The 14,836-nt window shown below is 44.1% G+C and overlaps 2 protein-coding genes and 3 long non-coding RNA genes across 6 annotated transcripts in view; 2 read left to right on the top strand and 3 right to left on the bottom strand.

The window, feature by feature from the left end:
* Positions 1-956, top strand: part of LOC136191421 (uncharacterized) — a 7,007-nt gene extending 6,051 nt beyond the window's left edge. The window contains exons 5-8 of the mRNA XM_065979758.1: positions 2-36; positions 89-391; positions 456-557; positions 610-956. Of these exons, the coding sequence (XP_065835830.1) occupies positions 18-36; positions 89-391; positions 456-557; positions 610-821 (636 nt within the window). The 5' untranslated portion in view covers positions 2-17 and the 3' untranslated portion in view covers positions 822-956. The remainder of the gene's footprint in view (position 1; positions 37-88; positions 392-455; positions 558-609) is intronic.
* On the bottom strand, positions 467-1,321 carry LOC136191441 (uncharacterized). Of its 2 annotated transcripts, XR_010670841.1 has the most exons (4): positions 1,269-1,321; positions 1,062-1,198; positions 874-1,008; positions 467-821 (listed from the first exon to the last, which is right to left on the bottom strand). It is a non-coding gene; the product is annotated as an uncharacterized lncRNA (long non-coding RNA). The 2 variants fall into 2 exon arrangements; XR_010670840.1 differs by having other exon boundaries at positions 467-1,008.
* A 3,366-nt stretch (positions 1,322-4,687) lies between these two features.
* LOC136199929 (uncharacterized) lies at positions 4,688-6,308 on the top strand. The gene is made up of 5 exons (XR_010673250.1): positions 4,688-4,741; positions 4,794-5,167; positions 5,218-5,724; positions 5,775-5,874; positions 5,919-6,308. It is a non-coding gene; the product is annotated as an uncharacterized lncRNA (long non-coding RNA).
* A 1,074-nt stretch (positions 6,309-7,382) lies between these two features.
* Positions 7,383-8,447, bottom strand: LOC136199928 (uncharacterized). The gene is made up of 3 exons (XR_010673249.1): positions 8,395-8,447; positions 7,968-8,339; positions 7,383-7,918 (listed from the first exon to the last, which is right to left on the bottom strand). It is a non-coding gene; the product is annotated as an uncharacterized lncRNA (long non-coding RNA).
* Positions 8,448-10,294: 1,847 nt separating this feature from the next.
* Positions 10,295-14,729, bottom strand: LOC136199701 (receptor-type tyrosine-protein phosphatase eta-like). Its single transcript, XM_065989976.1, has 14 exons — positions 14,702-14,729; positions 14,574-14,636; positions 14,158-14,517; positions 13,802-14,104; positions 13,478-13,750; positions 13,134-13,427; positions 12,760-13,077; positions 12,608-12,712; positions 12,364-12,558; positions 11,648-12,260; positions 11,291-11,594; positions 10,885-11,232; positions 10,369-10,830; positions 10,295-10,311 (listed from the first exon to the last, which is right to left on the bottom strand). Exons 2-10 carry the CDS (start codon positions 14,623-14,625, stop codon positions 12,250-12,252), a joined length of 1,911 nt encoding a protein of 636 aa, XP_065846048.1. The 5' UTR covers positions 14,626-14,636; positions 14,702-14,729; the 3' UTR covers positions 10,295-10,311; positions 10,369-10,830; positions 10,885-11,232; positions 11,291-11,594; positions 11,648-12,249.
* Between the last annotated feature and the right edge of the window lie 107 nt (positions 14,730-14,836).

Below are 14,836 nucleotides of genomic sequence, written 5' to 3'. Positions count from 1 at the left end.
ATTCGTCGATTGTCAGGATGAGTACCAATCCACCTGGTCAGTTCTGTACCTGTAGTTTAGTAATGACCAAAATAGCGTCCACTGGTAGGTCAACCTGGCAGTGCCAACCCTGAAGTGAAAGACATCACTGTGACTTCCTTTACACTGGCGTTCAATTCCGTTCAAGATGCTGGAAGAGACAATGCTGTCGTGTCCAATTACAGAGTGTTCATCAATGATAAACGAAGAGACTTTGAAGCTCAAGGCGGCAACATGCAGACACTTTTGATTGACAATCTGACGCCTAATACAATGTACATTGTGACAGCGACGGTCACCAACAATTTTGGTGAGCAAGGTGACACAAGCACTGCGATTAGAGTGATAACTCTAAAAGAAGGAAAATCTGACGGTACTTAAAAGATGTTGAGCACAATTATTTATTTATTTATTTATTTATTTATTTACTTGTTAAGTTTATGAAGGATTGAGTGTTGTGTGTGCTTGCGTCGCTATAGTGACTATGTTCACTGTCATCGCAGTTTGCTTTTACAAGTCAAGAAAAAGCACATTCAAGGGTAGGCTTGTTGCACTGGAAAACCGTCAAACTCTTTAAATATGAATACTTAGGAACTTCAAAGAGTGGGCCAAAACGCCAAGCTGTTACAAGCACTGCTGAAATGGAAAAGGTGACAACCTCGCCGATATATGATTCAAGCCTAGGCAAAAAGGAAACAAAGGCTCCTGTGTATGCAGACGTGGTTTTCATTAGCAAAAGCACAGCAGCACCACTTACAACAGACAACCCTTCTTATAGAGTAGCTGGCACAGGCGTGAACTAACTGCCGTTCCAAACTACAGTGAAAAGCTGCCGTATGAATACACGGGACTTACTGACTGACTTATTGACTGACTGTAGTTTTTACGTCTTTCTAATGTGAGCTTTGTGCTAGTATCTTTCAATTTGACTTACTCAAACTGCCTATGGTCTAGCCAAGCCATCATAGGTTATCATACTTCCTGGAGGACCTACAAGCCAATTAATTAATTAATACAGCATATCAAAAGAGTCCATCGTGTACAGTTAATTAAACGTTGTGGTGGTAGTAATGTCCAATAGTGCATCATTCGTGTCTGCTATGCATGTGATTTTTGCACCATTGCGTGCACTGTATTCCGAGACAAAAACGCGTCCGCCTGGAACAGCATCAGTGCTTGCCTGTGCCAGCCGTTTAATAAGCAGAATTAGTTGGTAGTACTACTGGGTTGTTCTCGTTAGCGTGACCTACGTCTGAATACACTGGAGCCGTGTCCCCACCTTCACCCGTGCCTTGGCTTGAATGGTAAATTCAATGAGTAAGCAGATGTCATCAACATGACGCCGAGTCTCGCGTGGGTGCATGAGAAGTCATGAGACTTCGCTGGTGGGAGTCCCAACTCTAAGAATTCGTGGGACTCCGTGAAATTCTGGGGGGCGGAAAGGAATTAAGGGAGGGAGGGAAGAGGTTCAACTGTTTGCACCAGCTTCCAGAAACAATGTGGCAGTGAATTAAAACATATGTTTTCAACTAACGTCAAAAAGTGATAATTTTGCGAAGAAACTACTTGCGAAGACGTATTTTCTAGGCACGCCCTCGGGCAAAACGCTCGTTCACCCAATCAGTGTATAGCTCGTCTAATCGATTCCCCGAAGGCTATCCGGGGGCCGCATATCGACTATGGGAGCAACGTTGGGAACCTATCTACAGTGGCCGTGGCAGAGAACCACGATAGAGCTAAAACCCGTCATAGAAGGTTTTTCAACATTAGCTCCTATCATCGAGGAGGGGGTGCCACTTATTGTTGACGGAGCAAAGGTACTTGTTCGCCAAATTGAAGAAACGCTTGGAGAGTTCAAAAGTGTTCGTAAAGATTTTCCTGAAATCTTTTCAGCACTTCAACATGCTAGAATGCACGCGCAAGATGCATTGGCTGAAGCAGAAGCGTACGTCACCATCCTTCACAAGTTCGTGGTCGAGTGCACCTCTTCACAAATAGCAAGGAAGCTTGCTGATGCCTACCAGAGGAAAGAGGAAGGCACGTTCAACAGTTGGGTGTCGCAGACAAGGAATCTCATTGATCGCACAACAATCAGGTACAATGAATGCAAGGTGGCCCTTGAAAAATTGAACCACGATTTGACCCAAGCCGAGCAGCTTTGTTGCAGTAAAAGAGAACAAAAGGAGAAAGAACGAAGACGTACACAAATAGTTGGGGGCAGTCTATCAGCTGCGTCATATGGAGCTGCTGGCCTAGCTGCAGCCGGTACTGCTGTAGCCTCTGTTTTTACAGCAGGACTTGCTGCACCTATTGGCATGGGAATTGTGAGCGGCTTGCTTGCAACTGGCGGCATTGCCGGAACGGTTGTTACTGCCTTGAAGGCAGGAGATTTCAAAAAGGTTATTGAAGCATTAGGCACTCTAAACGGCGCCATTGGCGAAATGTTATCCGGCGCAAAGAAGTTACAAGACCACTTAGAAGAGTCGCAAAAATTGGTCGAAAAGTGCGATGGCACCGTCAATCGTTTTTCATTTGCCTTTGAAGGGTCTGAAATTGTCCCAAAGATACTGTTTATTGGAGAAGTCGGAGATCGTCTGGGAGACCTATTGTTTTCCTCGAGCCGCCGTTTGAAAGCTGAAGTCAATTACGGAACAAGAACATTGAAAAACTAGACTTTGAACTTCATTTTGCCAACGCATGAGTGTTCGTAGTGAGTCTGGAGTATTCGTATAGAAAGGACACATTACCTTGTTTGTATTGTTTGTGTTTGTACTTGCTGCTGTCCTGTCCTAAATGCAATATCTATTCAAATAGCCTAATTCTTCCTAAAAAGTACGTTGCATTAGCATTTGCGCGCCCGCTTGTGATGGATCTACGAATGATTTAATCCAGGGTCACCGATCGATGGATCTTTTTCTCTTCCCAACGCCTTCATTAGGTCACGCCGATCCAACTCACGCGCCTGGCATAGATCTACATACTAATCAACCACAACAAAAAGAACGAAGGTGGTCCATTAGTCTTGCAAACATCGTCGGCGGTGAATTTCCAGCTGACCGTTTTGTGAACGGAATGAGCGGCCAATTTGAAGATCGAACACCGGGAGACATAACTGGGTGGGAAGTCTGCGGCCCGTGGGCGTCTCCAACTCTAAGAATCCGTGGGCTTCTGTGGAGGAAGGAGAGGGAGGACAGAGAAAGCCTCAGCTGTTTGTGCCAACTTCAAGAAACGACAGAGCATCAATTTTGAACAAAACTGTACCATTTTTCGCAAAAAATCTACTTGTAAAAGGACGCATTCTAGTTACGCCTCTGTGCAAGACCTTCGTCTGCTAATCAGGGTCACGGCGATTCGTCTAATTAGTAATCCCCCGAAGGCTATCCGGGGGGCTGCACATCGCACATTGAGTCGACTATGGGAGCTCATTTGGGAGGCTATCTACCGTGGCCGCTGTCATGTCAGAGATCAGTAGAGCTAAAAACCGTTATAGAAGGTTTTCCAGCACTAGCTCCCGCCATTGAGAAGGCTGTTTTGCTTATTGCTGAAGGAGGAAAGGTACTTGCCCGCCACATTGAGGAAGCACTTAAAGGGCTAGAAAAATTCCAAAAGAAATTTCCTAAAATTATATCGGAACTCCGAAATGCTAGAGAGAACGTGAAAAACGCATTGGAAGAAGCAGAAGTCTACGTCAGCATTCTCGCCGAGTTTGTGAGCACGTGCGCCTCCTCGAGACAAGCAAACAAACTCGCCGACGCCTACAAGAGAAAGGAGAAAGACAAGTTTAGCGAGTGGCTGTCAAATACGGCAAGTTTCATTACACGCACAACAAACGCGTACATCGCTTGCAAAAAAGCCCTGGAAAATTTGGATAGCGATTTGTGCAAAGCCAAGGTGCTTTGTGAGGCTGAACACAAGCTAGCAAAGGAACGGCGAAAACGTACGCGAATACTTGGGGGCTCTCTATCGGCTTTGTCATATGTAGGAGCCGGCGCAGTCGCTGCAGCTACTGCTGTAGCCTCTGTCTTCACAGCGGGAGCAGCTGCACCGATTGGCTTAGGAATTCTGAGTACCTTGCTTGCGTCGAGTGGCATTGCCGGCACGATTGCTACTGCTCTCAAGGCGGGAGATTTCACGAATCTTATTAAAACATTAGATGATCTAAACATCGCCATTAGTCAAATGTTGGTCGGTGCAAAGGAGCTGCAAGACGATTTGGATAGATCGCAACATTTGGTTGCTGAGTGCGATGGCATTGTTAATCGCTCTTCATTTTCCTACGAATGGTCTGAAATTGTCCCAAAGATATTGCTCATTGGAAAACTCGGAGATGGTCTGGAGAAACGAATATCTTCTTCGAGAAGTTGTCTAAAAGTTGAAGCCACAGCAGTGAAGAAATCTTTGGGGAAGTAGACGAGACTGCATGTGGACTTCGTTATTGCTTAGCTTAGGAGAGACCCCAATCTGCTGCATGCTCTCTCCCTCGCACTCAGCACATCTGTTTACTGGAACCAGGCTAAACAAAATGACTTCCGAATCCGAACTCCTGGTCGTCTTCTCCCCTTCTTACGTGTGATCGCAGCTCGCTTGACGCTTCGATGACGTTTCGACGGGTCGCATCCGTGTCTTGACAAAAGGTAAAACGTAAAATGCATTTTCTGATAGACGCATTCCCGGATTAGGTGGAGTTCCACAAGGAAAATGATTCGGTGGAGCTGTCTTTTGGGTGCGGTTTACCGTATTGCTTGGACGCGTATGTGGCTGACGCATTTTTGTAGGTGTTATTTTCATTTGTATGCGATCGACCGGAGGCCAGGCAGTGGCAATCGATCCATCGGGAACTTTTCGGCAAAGCAAGGAACGCATATGTCTGTTCGAAGCAATGCTCCGATCTCCACAAGAGATCAAAGGCTTGTTTACAACGGAAGAGAGAGCGTTATAATTCCTTCCATCACAATTGGTGCCCAAGTGAATATTTCCATTCCACCATTTGCAGCATCCGCAACATTTGTCGTTGGAAATGCCACTCATCTGTTCTTCCAAATTGTTTTCATGTTGCTGTCTAAATACGATGACGCTTCTATTCGTATTGCTGTCACAAGTGATGTTTCAACGAGGATATACTCTCCATTCCTCAATTTGAAAGTCTTGTGTAAGTCCTTGTTCTTTGGCACATGCATTTCCTCTAAAACGCTTTTTTAGCTTCTCCGTTGTGCAGCGTTTTTGAGTCTACAGTTGAGAGAAACACAACAGACCTGCCAGCGCTATTACGTTTGAACTGTTCAGAAACAATTCCTCATCAAGGAAATCCTCCAGCACATATTTCATGGACACCTTCACCTCCAAAATCTGGCTGCAGTGGAACAGCATCAAGAGATGCCAATCAATTCTATGATATTAATCTGCAAAAATCACCTGCATCGCAAACACAAGTGACTCGTTATTGGATACCACCATGACAGCGTTCAATTTGATGATTAAAAGTAAGAGTAAGAAACAAAAATTCTCTAATTCTACATTTGTAGGTCTACCTGGAGACTTTTCGTGCAGCTATGCAGACAATGTTGATTAAGAACGAAGAAGTGCGGACAATTTTGATTAACAATCTGACGCCTAATACGACGTACACTGTAACAGTAATGGTCATCAACGATTTGGGTGAAACAACAGCATTGCTATTATAGTGACAACTCTAGAGGCAGACTGACGGTACGTCGTAAGACTGGCAATTCTTTAATTCTTTTCAATTTTTTGTAAAGGATTGGGTGTTGGCGTCATTGTTGCTATATGTTGCTATAGCAATTATTTCTATTGTCGTTGCAATTTGTTTTTCGAAGTCAAGGAAAGGCAAAAGCAAAGGTAGACTTGTGTGCACTGAGCAAACCTTACAAACACTTTCTTAGATTGCTCAAAAACTTCAGAAAGCCATTCTAAACATGGAACCGCTATAGAAATGACCAGGGTGACTGTGTCACCGATATATGATTCAAAAAAAAAAGAAGACAACGGCTCCGGTGTATGCAGACGTGGCTTCCATTAGCAAAAGCACCGCCACACCAATGACTACTAATCCTTCCTATCATGTAAGGAGTCACTAGCGTGTAGAAACTGAGTAGACTGGCAGCAGCTGTTTGAAAAGAGCGCTTTTTGTTGTCATGTTTTTTCTATGTGCGTATATGTTGACGTCGTTTCACGTCAGCGAGAACAGTTGAAAAAGCCGAGCCTATTCGCTTAGTATAAAGCCTGGGACTACGAGTCCATTGAAGAAGTACTAAAAAGGACAAAAATTAGAAAACTTGGAAACAGAAAAGCTGCAGATTGGTCACTCGATTGGCGCTTCCAGGAGTGGCATAAGCAGGATTCTTATGCTCTCGCTGTGAAACGCGTAATTCGCCAGCATCTTCATAGGCGGGCTCTGTTGCCACCTGAATGTTGGCCTTCGGCGGACCCTTGCGACGACTCTCAGCGTACAGACTAGAATCCTTCATTTCTACGCTTTCTTCTTGTGTCTGAATTTTCGCCAGACGCCTCGTGAAAACGTAGGTTAGAACAACACCAATCGCAGCTCCCATCAAGAGAGAACCAATGACAGACCCAGCCAACGCTCCAGATGATACTCCCTCCTCACACTTTACTACTGCAATTGGAAGACTTTTCTCACCTTCTTCGCCTATCTCATTAACTGCAGCCACTTGGACTACGTATGCTCTCCCCGTTGTAAGACCATCTATCACAAATCTTTGGGTATTTCCTGCTTGAGCTTCGAAGCCGCGTGGCGAGTTGTCTATGTAGATGCGATATTTCGTTACAGTAACATTGTCTCTGCCGGAGTCTGTAACAGAAAAGAATTCCAAGGTAAAAGAGGTAGATGATATTTCTTTCACATTGCCGTTGATGAGACTTACACGATCCGGAGCACCTACATAGATACGTTCTGTAAGTTAGCTGTTAACAATAAAATAAACTAACCAGGCGCCTTGGTTCTCATCACCACTCTTGTTGAGTTTTCACGATATCCTGCCGAATTTTCTGCTTCTACCGTAACTACGTATTTTGCATCAGGAATTAGGTTATAAATTGTTATTGGTAGGCTCATTGCAGATTTTTTTGATTTTGTGCTGTTTCCTGAATAGTAAACAACATATATGCTCTTAGCAATAGTTGAATTCGATGGACAATCTATTGTAATTGAAGTTCTTGATGCAGCGCTTTGACTTGGCATAAGACAGCTTCCTGAAACGATGTTACAATGCAACAGAGCGCTGTCATCTAAATAACTCACTCACTGGTTGGAATAGTTTTAAGTACTTCACATGAATGTCCAGATCCAAGAATGTTCACTGCTGAAATACTGAACTTCAGTTGATAACTATCTTTTATTTGAATGTTGTAGTTCAACAAACTGCCTTGTTTCGAATCTACAAAACGTCCATCAACAGACAAACTGTAACCAGTCACTGAGAATCCTCCGTTGTCTTGAGGTTCATTCCAACTAAATTTTGCTAATGGCCTGATCAAGCCGTCATAGCTGCAGCTCAACTCGCCAGGTACACCTACAAATGTAATAAGAGAGAATTAGAGCATCTCCAAGCACTTCTACTTTTAATTATCAAATTGAACGCTGTCATGGTGGTATCCAATAACGGGTCACTTGTGTCTGCAACGCAGGTGATTTTCGCATCATTGCATTGTCGTGAAATTGGATTAATATTATAGAATTGATTGGCATCCCCTGATGCTGTTCCATCACAGCCAAGTTTTGGAGGTGTAGGTGTCCAAGAAATACTTGCTGGAGGATTTCCTCGCTGACGAATTGTTTCTGAACAGTCGAGACGTAATAGTGCTGGCAGGTCTGTTGTGTTTCTCTCAATTGTAGACTCAGAAACGTTGCAACATGGAGAATCTGGAAAAGCGCTCTAAAGTATACACATGTGCCAAACACAAGGACTTACACAGGACTGTCAAATTGAGGAATGGCGAATACACATTTGCTAACCCACTTGAGGCAGAAATGCGAATAGAAGCATCATCGAATTTAGAGAGCAACACGACATCGAATTGAAAAAAGAGATAAGTTGCATTTGCATCGAAAAACGTTGCGGTTGCTTCAAACGGTGGAATAGAAATATTGACTCGGTTACCGACCGTAAGAGAAGGAATTAGTACGCTCTCTTTTCCGTTGTAAACAATACGGTGATTTCTTGTCGAGATCGGAACTTCGCTTCGAATAGACACTTGCGTTCCCTGCTTTGTCCGAAAAGTTCCAGACGGATCGATCGTTATTCTCTGTCCTCCGGTCGATCGCGTACAAACGTAGACAACAGCTTTTAAAAGACAAATCTGAACACGCAGTAACGAGATAAAACACAAGTACAGTACCTAAAAGACAGCAACACCGAAGCATATTTATTCTCGTTGTGGGACCTCACCTAAGTCCGGGAAATTGACCTAGCAATCGTAAATGGGCTCGTAAATGATACCTTGCATTTGCTCTTCTTTGCTGATCATCTATAGACTTATTATTAGTCATTCACTAAAAAGAATCAGAAACAACACGACTATTTTCAGTCGTCGACTCGGCGCATATGCACTGGGTATGCACTGTATTCCGAGACGAAATTGATGATGATCCGATCTTCCGGGCACCGTACCCTACACACTAATTACATATCTATAATCAACAAGCAGAATAAAAAATCAAATCTCTGATTAGACACATGTCAATTGGACTGCATGAGTATCTGACGAACCATAGTAGAGAAGGACAGAGACCATTCCACACATTTTGAGCTCGATAGACTACTGTTCGCTGGTTTGGGATGGATTCTACTTTGTCTTCAGTGTCGACTCGCCTCCAAAGGATTGAAAAACGGTGCCTTCGTCTTCTTGCGGGCCTTCGCGGCTTCGTGAGCCTACTGGGGATTGTCACGGAAAAAGTGTCCTGTTAAAAAGTGTCCGGCCGGACACTTTCATCCAGTAAAAAGTGTCCGGCCAGACACTTTTTCACAGAAAAAGTGTCCGGGTCTGAAAAAAACGTCCGGTCTAGATTTTCCTAGTTGTTGGCTTAGTCTCGATCTACGCCTATTGTGATCGACCGTTATTGAAGTGCACATGTGCGTGTTCTGCGGGTGTTAAAAAGGTCGATCGTACTGGTACACTCATTATTATCCCTGAAAAAACTGTCCTGAGTCGAAAAGTACCTTTCGGTGAATTCTTTTACGGATAAAAGTCCTTGTCTCTGTTGCTTACCTGCGGTTGCCGTTCTTTCAGTTTGCAGACGATGACGTCTTCGATCGAACGTCTTGTGCTTAGCGCATTTTAGAAATTTGTCTTCCTTCTTTAGCCACTCAAGTCTTTTTTGCACCAGACGGTAGAAGAGAGGAACAACGCAGAGCCGAAGACGGCAGCCTAAGGTCGCTAAACTAGATTGGCGATGAAAGACCGACTATCACGATGTTAATTTGACTTTGTATGAAGCATTAACGCTGCGCAAGGTACGACAGGAGAGAAGATGGCTTAGGAAAAGGCAAATCACCCTTGAAATCGATCGCTAATTTGAACTGTAGACCGGACGTTTTATTTCAGACCCAGACACTTTTTTCTGTGAAAAAGTGTCTGGCCGGACAATTTTTACTGGATAAAAGTGTCCGGCTGGACACTTTTTTACACGGACACTTTTTCCGTGACACTCGGCCCAATACAAATGCTCTTCGGTCGACTACTTTCTATCGAGCTCAAAATGAAATTAAAATGCGCCCGCCTGGAACAGCTTGCCTGTGCCAGCCGTTTGATAAGCAAAATTAGTTGTTAGTACCACTGGGTTCACCGTTGTTCTTGTTATAGCGTGACCTACGTCTGCATACATTGGAGCCGTGCCGCCATGCACCTTTCACCTGTGCCTTGGCTTGAATCGTAAATTGGCGACTTCGTTACTCGCGTCATTTCTGCTACATCGGGAGCTGCCCTTGACCCGAAAGTTGAGATAATTTCATCGCAGTTCAAGGAATGACAGGGTCTGTGGCATTTCGTGCTTTACGCTGAAGAGACGCGTTACAGCACGAATGAATTAATTATCAATATACAATAGCGTATTCGTTTTAGACGTCTTACACATACAAGACTGTCATTGAGAAATCAAACGGCGAATAACACCTCTGCTGCAACGCCACTTGTAGCGACGTCGACGCGTAGCTTCAGAGAGCAACATGCATGAATCAAAGTGTTAAAAGCAGATGAGGGGAATCCGCACCAACGTAGGTTGTGACTGCTTCGAAATATTTACCATTTCTGGTTGACCTACATACATGTATGCATTTTTGTGAGAGTCAAACGCAGTTAAGGGCTTTTACTTACTATTTATAGTCAGAGCAAACGTCTTCATCGTTGTATCTAGACCAGGATCCTTTGTGTCTGCCACACAAGTGATTTGCGCATTGTTGCACTGTCGTGTGACTGGATTGAGATCGTAGAATTGATTGGCATCTCCCAATTCAGTGCCAACGCAGCCGACTAATGATTTAGTCCAACTGACATTTGCTGGCGGATTTCCGCGATGACTGATAATTTCCTCACAGCTCATTGATTTGCGGTCGCTTGGACTGCGTATGCTCTCCCTGTCGTAAGACCGTCTATTACAATTCTTTGGATATTGCTTGCTTGAGCTGGAAAGTCGCGAGACAAGTTGTCCACGTAGATTCGATACGTTGCTACAGCAACATTGTCTCTGCCGGAGTCTGCAACAGAATGGAATTCCAAGGTAAATGACGTCAACGACATTTCTTTCACGCTGTCGCTGGTGAGACTATCAGGAACTGCCTACACGTACAGATACGATACTTCACGTCGAGAATGGAAATATGCAGAACTAACCAAGCGCTGTGGTACTCATTACCACACTCGACGAGTTCTCAGGATCTCCTTCCGAATTTTCTGCTTCCACCGTAACTACATAGTTTGTGTTTGAGATTAGGTTAGAAATTGTAGTTGGCAGGCTGATGGCAGATTTCTTTGCGGTTGTGCCGTTTCCTGATCACCATCTTTCACCTGGACGCTGTAGTGTAACGAATAGTTTTGCTTCCAATCTAAGGAGCTTCCATTGACAAACAAGCTGTAATGAGTCAACTGGAATCCTCCATTGTCTGCAGGCTTTTTTCCAGCTGAATATTGCTAATGGTCTAGCCAAGCCATCAAAGGTGCATATCATACTTCCTGGAGGACCTACAAACCAATTAATAAATTAATGCAGGAAATCAAAGAAGTCCATCTTTGCTTGTACTTTTAACTAGTAAATTAAACGTTGTGGTGGTGATGTCCAATAGCGCATCATTCGCGTCTCCTACGCCGGTAGTTTTTGCATCATTGCATGCGCGTGAAATCTGATTAATATTATAGAATTGATTGGCTTCTCCTGACGCCATTCCTCTGCAGCCGGATGCTGGGGATTGAACTGCCCAAGAAATAGATGCTGGAGGATTCCCTCGTTTCACGAATGATTTCTGAACAGTTCAGACGTAGTAGTGCTGACGAGTCTGTCGCGTTCTGCCTAACTGTAGACCCAGAAACGTTGCAACACGGAGACGCTAGAAAGAGTTCTAAAATATATGCACGTGCACGTTCCGATGACAAGACTTACACAAGACTGTCAAATTGAGGAAAGGCGAGTACACCGTTGTTGAGGCGCCACTTAAAGCAACGATGCGAATAGAAGCATCGTTGTATTTAAAGAGAAGCATGAAATCAAATTTGAAAAGAAGATAGGTGGCATTTGCACCGAGATACGTTGCCACTGCTTCAAATGATGGAATGGAAATCCTGACTAAGGTACCGAACTATATCTCTCTCTTTTCTGTTGTAAACGATCCGTGGATTTCTCGTTAGAAGCGAAACGTCGCTTTGAAGTGACACCTGTGTTCCTACTTTGCTCGAAGGTTTCCAGACGGATTGATCGTCACTCTTTGAAAAAACAACGGGTCGGCTGCAAAGTTTGCTGTTCGTATATCTGTACGCTCTCAAGCCTGCGTGTTTACCTAGGTGGCATACCACAAGAAGCTGTAGCACAAACTTCAAGTTGAAATGCATGTTCTTCTTGTCTGAGAACGACAAACCGTGACCGTCGTGGCTTTCGCACTGTAATCAGAAAAGACAGCACGTCTACAGTCAATCAAGAAGCCTCACACATCGTACACTCGCCTTCGTGGCGCCTGTATGTCTAACTTGAAGGCGAAAGCGTTGATACTAGTCATCCACTAAGCAAAATCAGAAGAAGAAAAACTTTCAGCAGTTCAGAGAATGTACTCTATTCCGAGACTAAAACGCGTTCGCTTGAACAGCATCACTGCTTGCCTGTACCAGCTGTTTGATAAGCGGGATTCGTTGTTGTAAGTGGCACAGGATTGTTGTCGTTGACGGGAGTTACGGCTGCGTAAACTGGAGCCGTGAGGCCACCTTTGCCTGTGCCTTGGCTTGAATCATAAATTGGCGACTTTGTCATTTGCTTCATTTCTGCTGCATCGGGAGCAGCGCTTGAACCGCGAGTCAAGTTTTCTAAAGAGATAGCGAATGGAATAGCAAGCCAATATGCAGCCAACTTTACCCGTTTTCTTTCTTTTTCGACAACAGCAGAGGCGCATGAAAAAACCTATTCCAACCAATATGCTAATTGTTAATCCCACAACCAGACCCACAGGAAAAGCAGACTCTGTGCTGTTTATTAGCGTTGTTATCTAAACACCCGCAAAAACAAACCTTTCTCTTTGTCTGTCGTTTCCATAACACTTTCACTCAGTCTTCCCCGACGGACTTGATTTTCTGCAGCAACTTGAAAAATGTAGCTTGTTTCTGGTGTTAGTTCACATACTGGGTGTTCTACATTGGGATCATGTTCTGGTAACACCGTCTTCACGTCCGCTTTTGTAGCGGTACTGCCTTGACTTGAATACGCAATGATGTATCGCTTGATCACAAAACCATTTCCCCCAGCGTCATCAACAGCCCGCCACGTCAATGTGACACATTTAGACGTCTTTGATTTAACTGTAAGCTGTTCTGGTGTACCTGGCGTGCCTGCACACATTGCTTTAGCAACAATACCAATAAACTTACAACTTCGTCTCTTATACCTTTTGGATTCGTCATGCCTGTAACAAACGTTCTGCGAGGGATTCCTCCTCGAACTCCATTCAGCGCATATATACTGAAGTTGAAATATGATCCAGACGGAAGACCCGTGAATATGACTGAGCTAGTATCTCCAGAAACTGTCATGTTTTGATTGGCTGTTCCGTTAACGATAGTTATAAAGTATTGAGTCACATTCAATTCCACAGACACATCAACCGTTAGAAGTGACCAAGATATTTCTGTCGAGGAAGTATTAATTATTCGAGATTGAACACCAGACACTGCCCTTGGAACTGCAGATGTACTGTTTAGATCAGCCAACGCAAACTACGTACCAACTTACTATCAGGTGATTCAAATGAGACATTAAGACGATCACTTCTTCCTAGAGCATTACCAGCTGATACAGTGAAGGTGTATAACTCTGCGACTCCGAGACCGGAAATGTTGGCACTGGTGGTAGCGCTCGGTACAGTTTCAGATATTTTGCCGATCACGTCATATTTGTAGTTAATTATGTCGAAGCCTCCATCATCTATGGGTGCTTGCCACGCAATAGCAACCCCATTAGGTATTGGGGAACCTTGCAGTGGATTTGTGGGTATTCCAGGAACAGCTAGAACATTAGCTCCATCAATGTCACAGCATTGTATGCGTTTAGACTCACAGTTGAAAATCAATGTAAACGTCTTTGTGGTAGATCCCACTTCATTTGCTGCTCTACAAACAACGTTAGCATTATTACAATTTCTCAAATTGTGAGACGGGTTGAAAGTGTATAATTCATTCAAACTTCCTGTTGGAATTCCTACGCACAGTGAATCGGGCTCGGAAGTAACGCTCCACGTAATTTTTGTTACTGCCGGATTCCCAACGTCATTAGTAATTTCACTACAGTTCAAAGGAGGAATGATGGGGTCTGTGGCATTTCGCGCTTCCTGTTGGAGTGACACGTTACAGCACGGAGGAACTGCATAACATTCGATCAAAATACAATACCGTATTCGTTTTCTGACGTCTTACATAAAACTGTCAAATTGAGAAACGGCGAATACACCTTTGTTGCAACGCCGCCACTTACAGCAACGATGCGAATAGAAGCATCGTCGTATTCAGAGAGCAACATGAAATCGAACTGGAAAAGAAAGTGGGTGGCATTTCCACCGACGTACGTTGCGACTGCTTCAAATGGTGGAACAGAAATCTTGACCGAGGCACCGACCACATCAGAAGGAATTACATCGCTCTCTTTTCCGTTGAAAACGATCCGAGGACTTCTCACCAGAAGCGAAACGTCGCCTCGAAGTGAGACCCGTGTTCCTTGCTTTGCCCGAAGACTTCCAGATGGATTTATGGTCATGGTTTGAGAAAGCAACAGGTCGGCTACAAAGTTAGCTGTTCGTATATCTCAATACTCTCTCAAGCCTGTGAGTGTTTACCTTGATAGCACGCAACAAGAAGCTGTAGCAGAAACGTCAAGTTGATATACATTCCCTTATTGTCTGAGAATAAAACAAATCGTGCGTTGTAGCCGTTGCACTGTAATCAAAGGAGATCGCACGTTTACATTCAATCAAGAAGCCTCGCACACTGTAACTCGCCTTTGCGGCGCCCGTATGTTTAACTTGAAAGCGAAAGCGTTGATCATACAGTAGCCACCCACTAGGAAAGAAACAAAGTCAGAAAAAACAAAAACAAACAA

The sequence above is a fragment of the Oscarella lobularis genome, chromosome 1, assembly GCF_947507565.1.
Source record: "Oscarella lobularis chromosome 1, ooOscLobu1.1, whole genome shotgun sequence".
NCBI classification, from domain to species: Eukaryota; Metazoa; Porifera; class Homoscleromorpha; order Homosclerophorida; family Oscarellidae; genus Oscarella; species Oscarella lobularis.
Note: the sequence above shows the minus strand (reverse complement) of the source record. Positions and strands in the feature narration are given on the sequence as shown.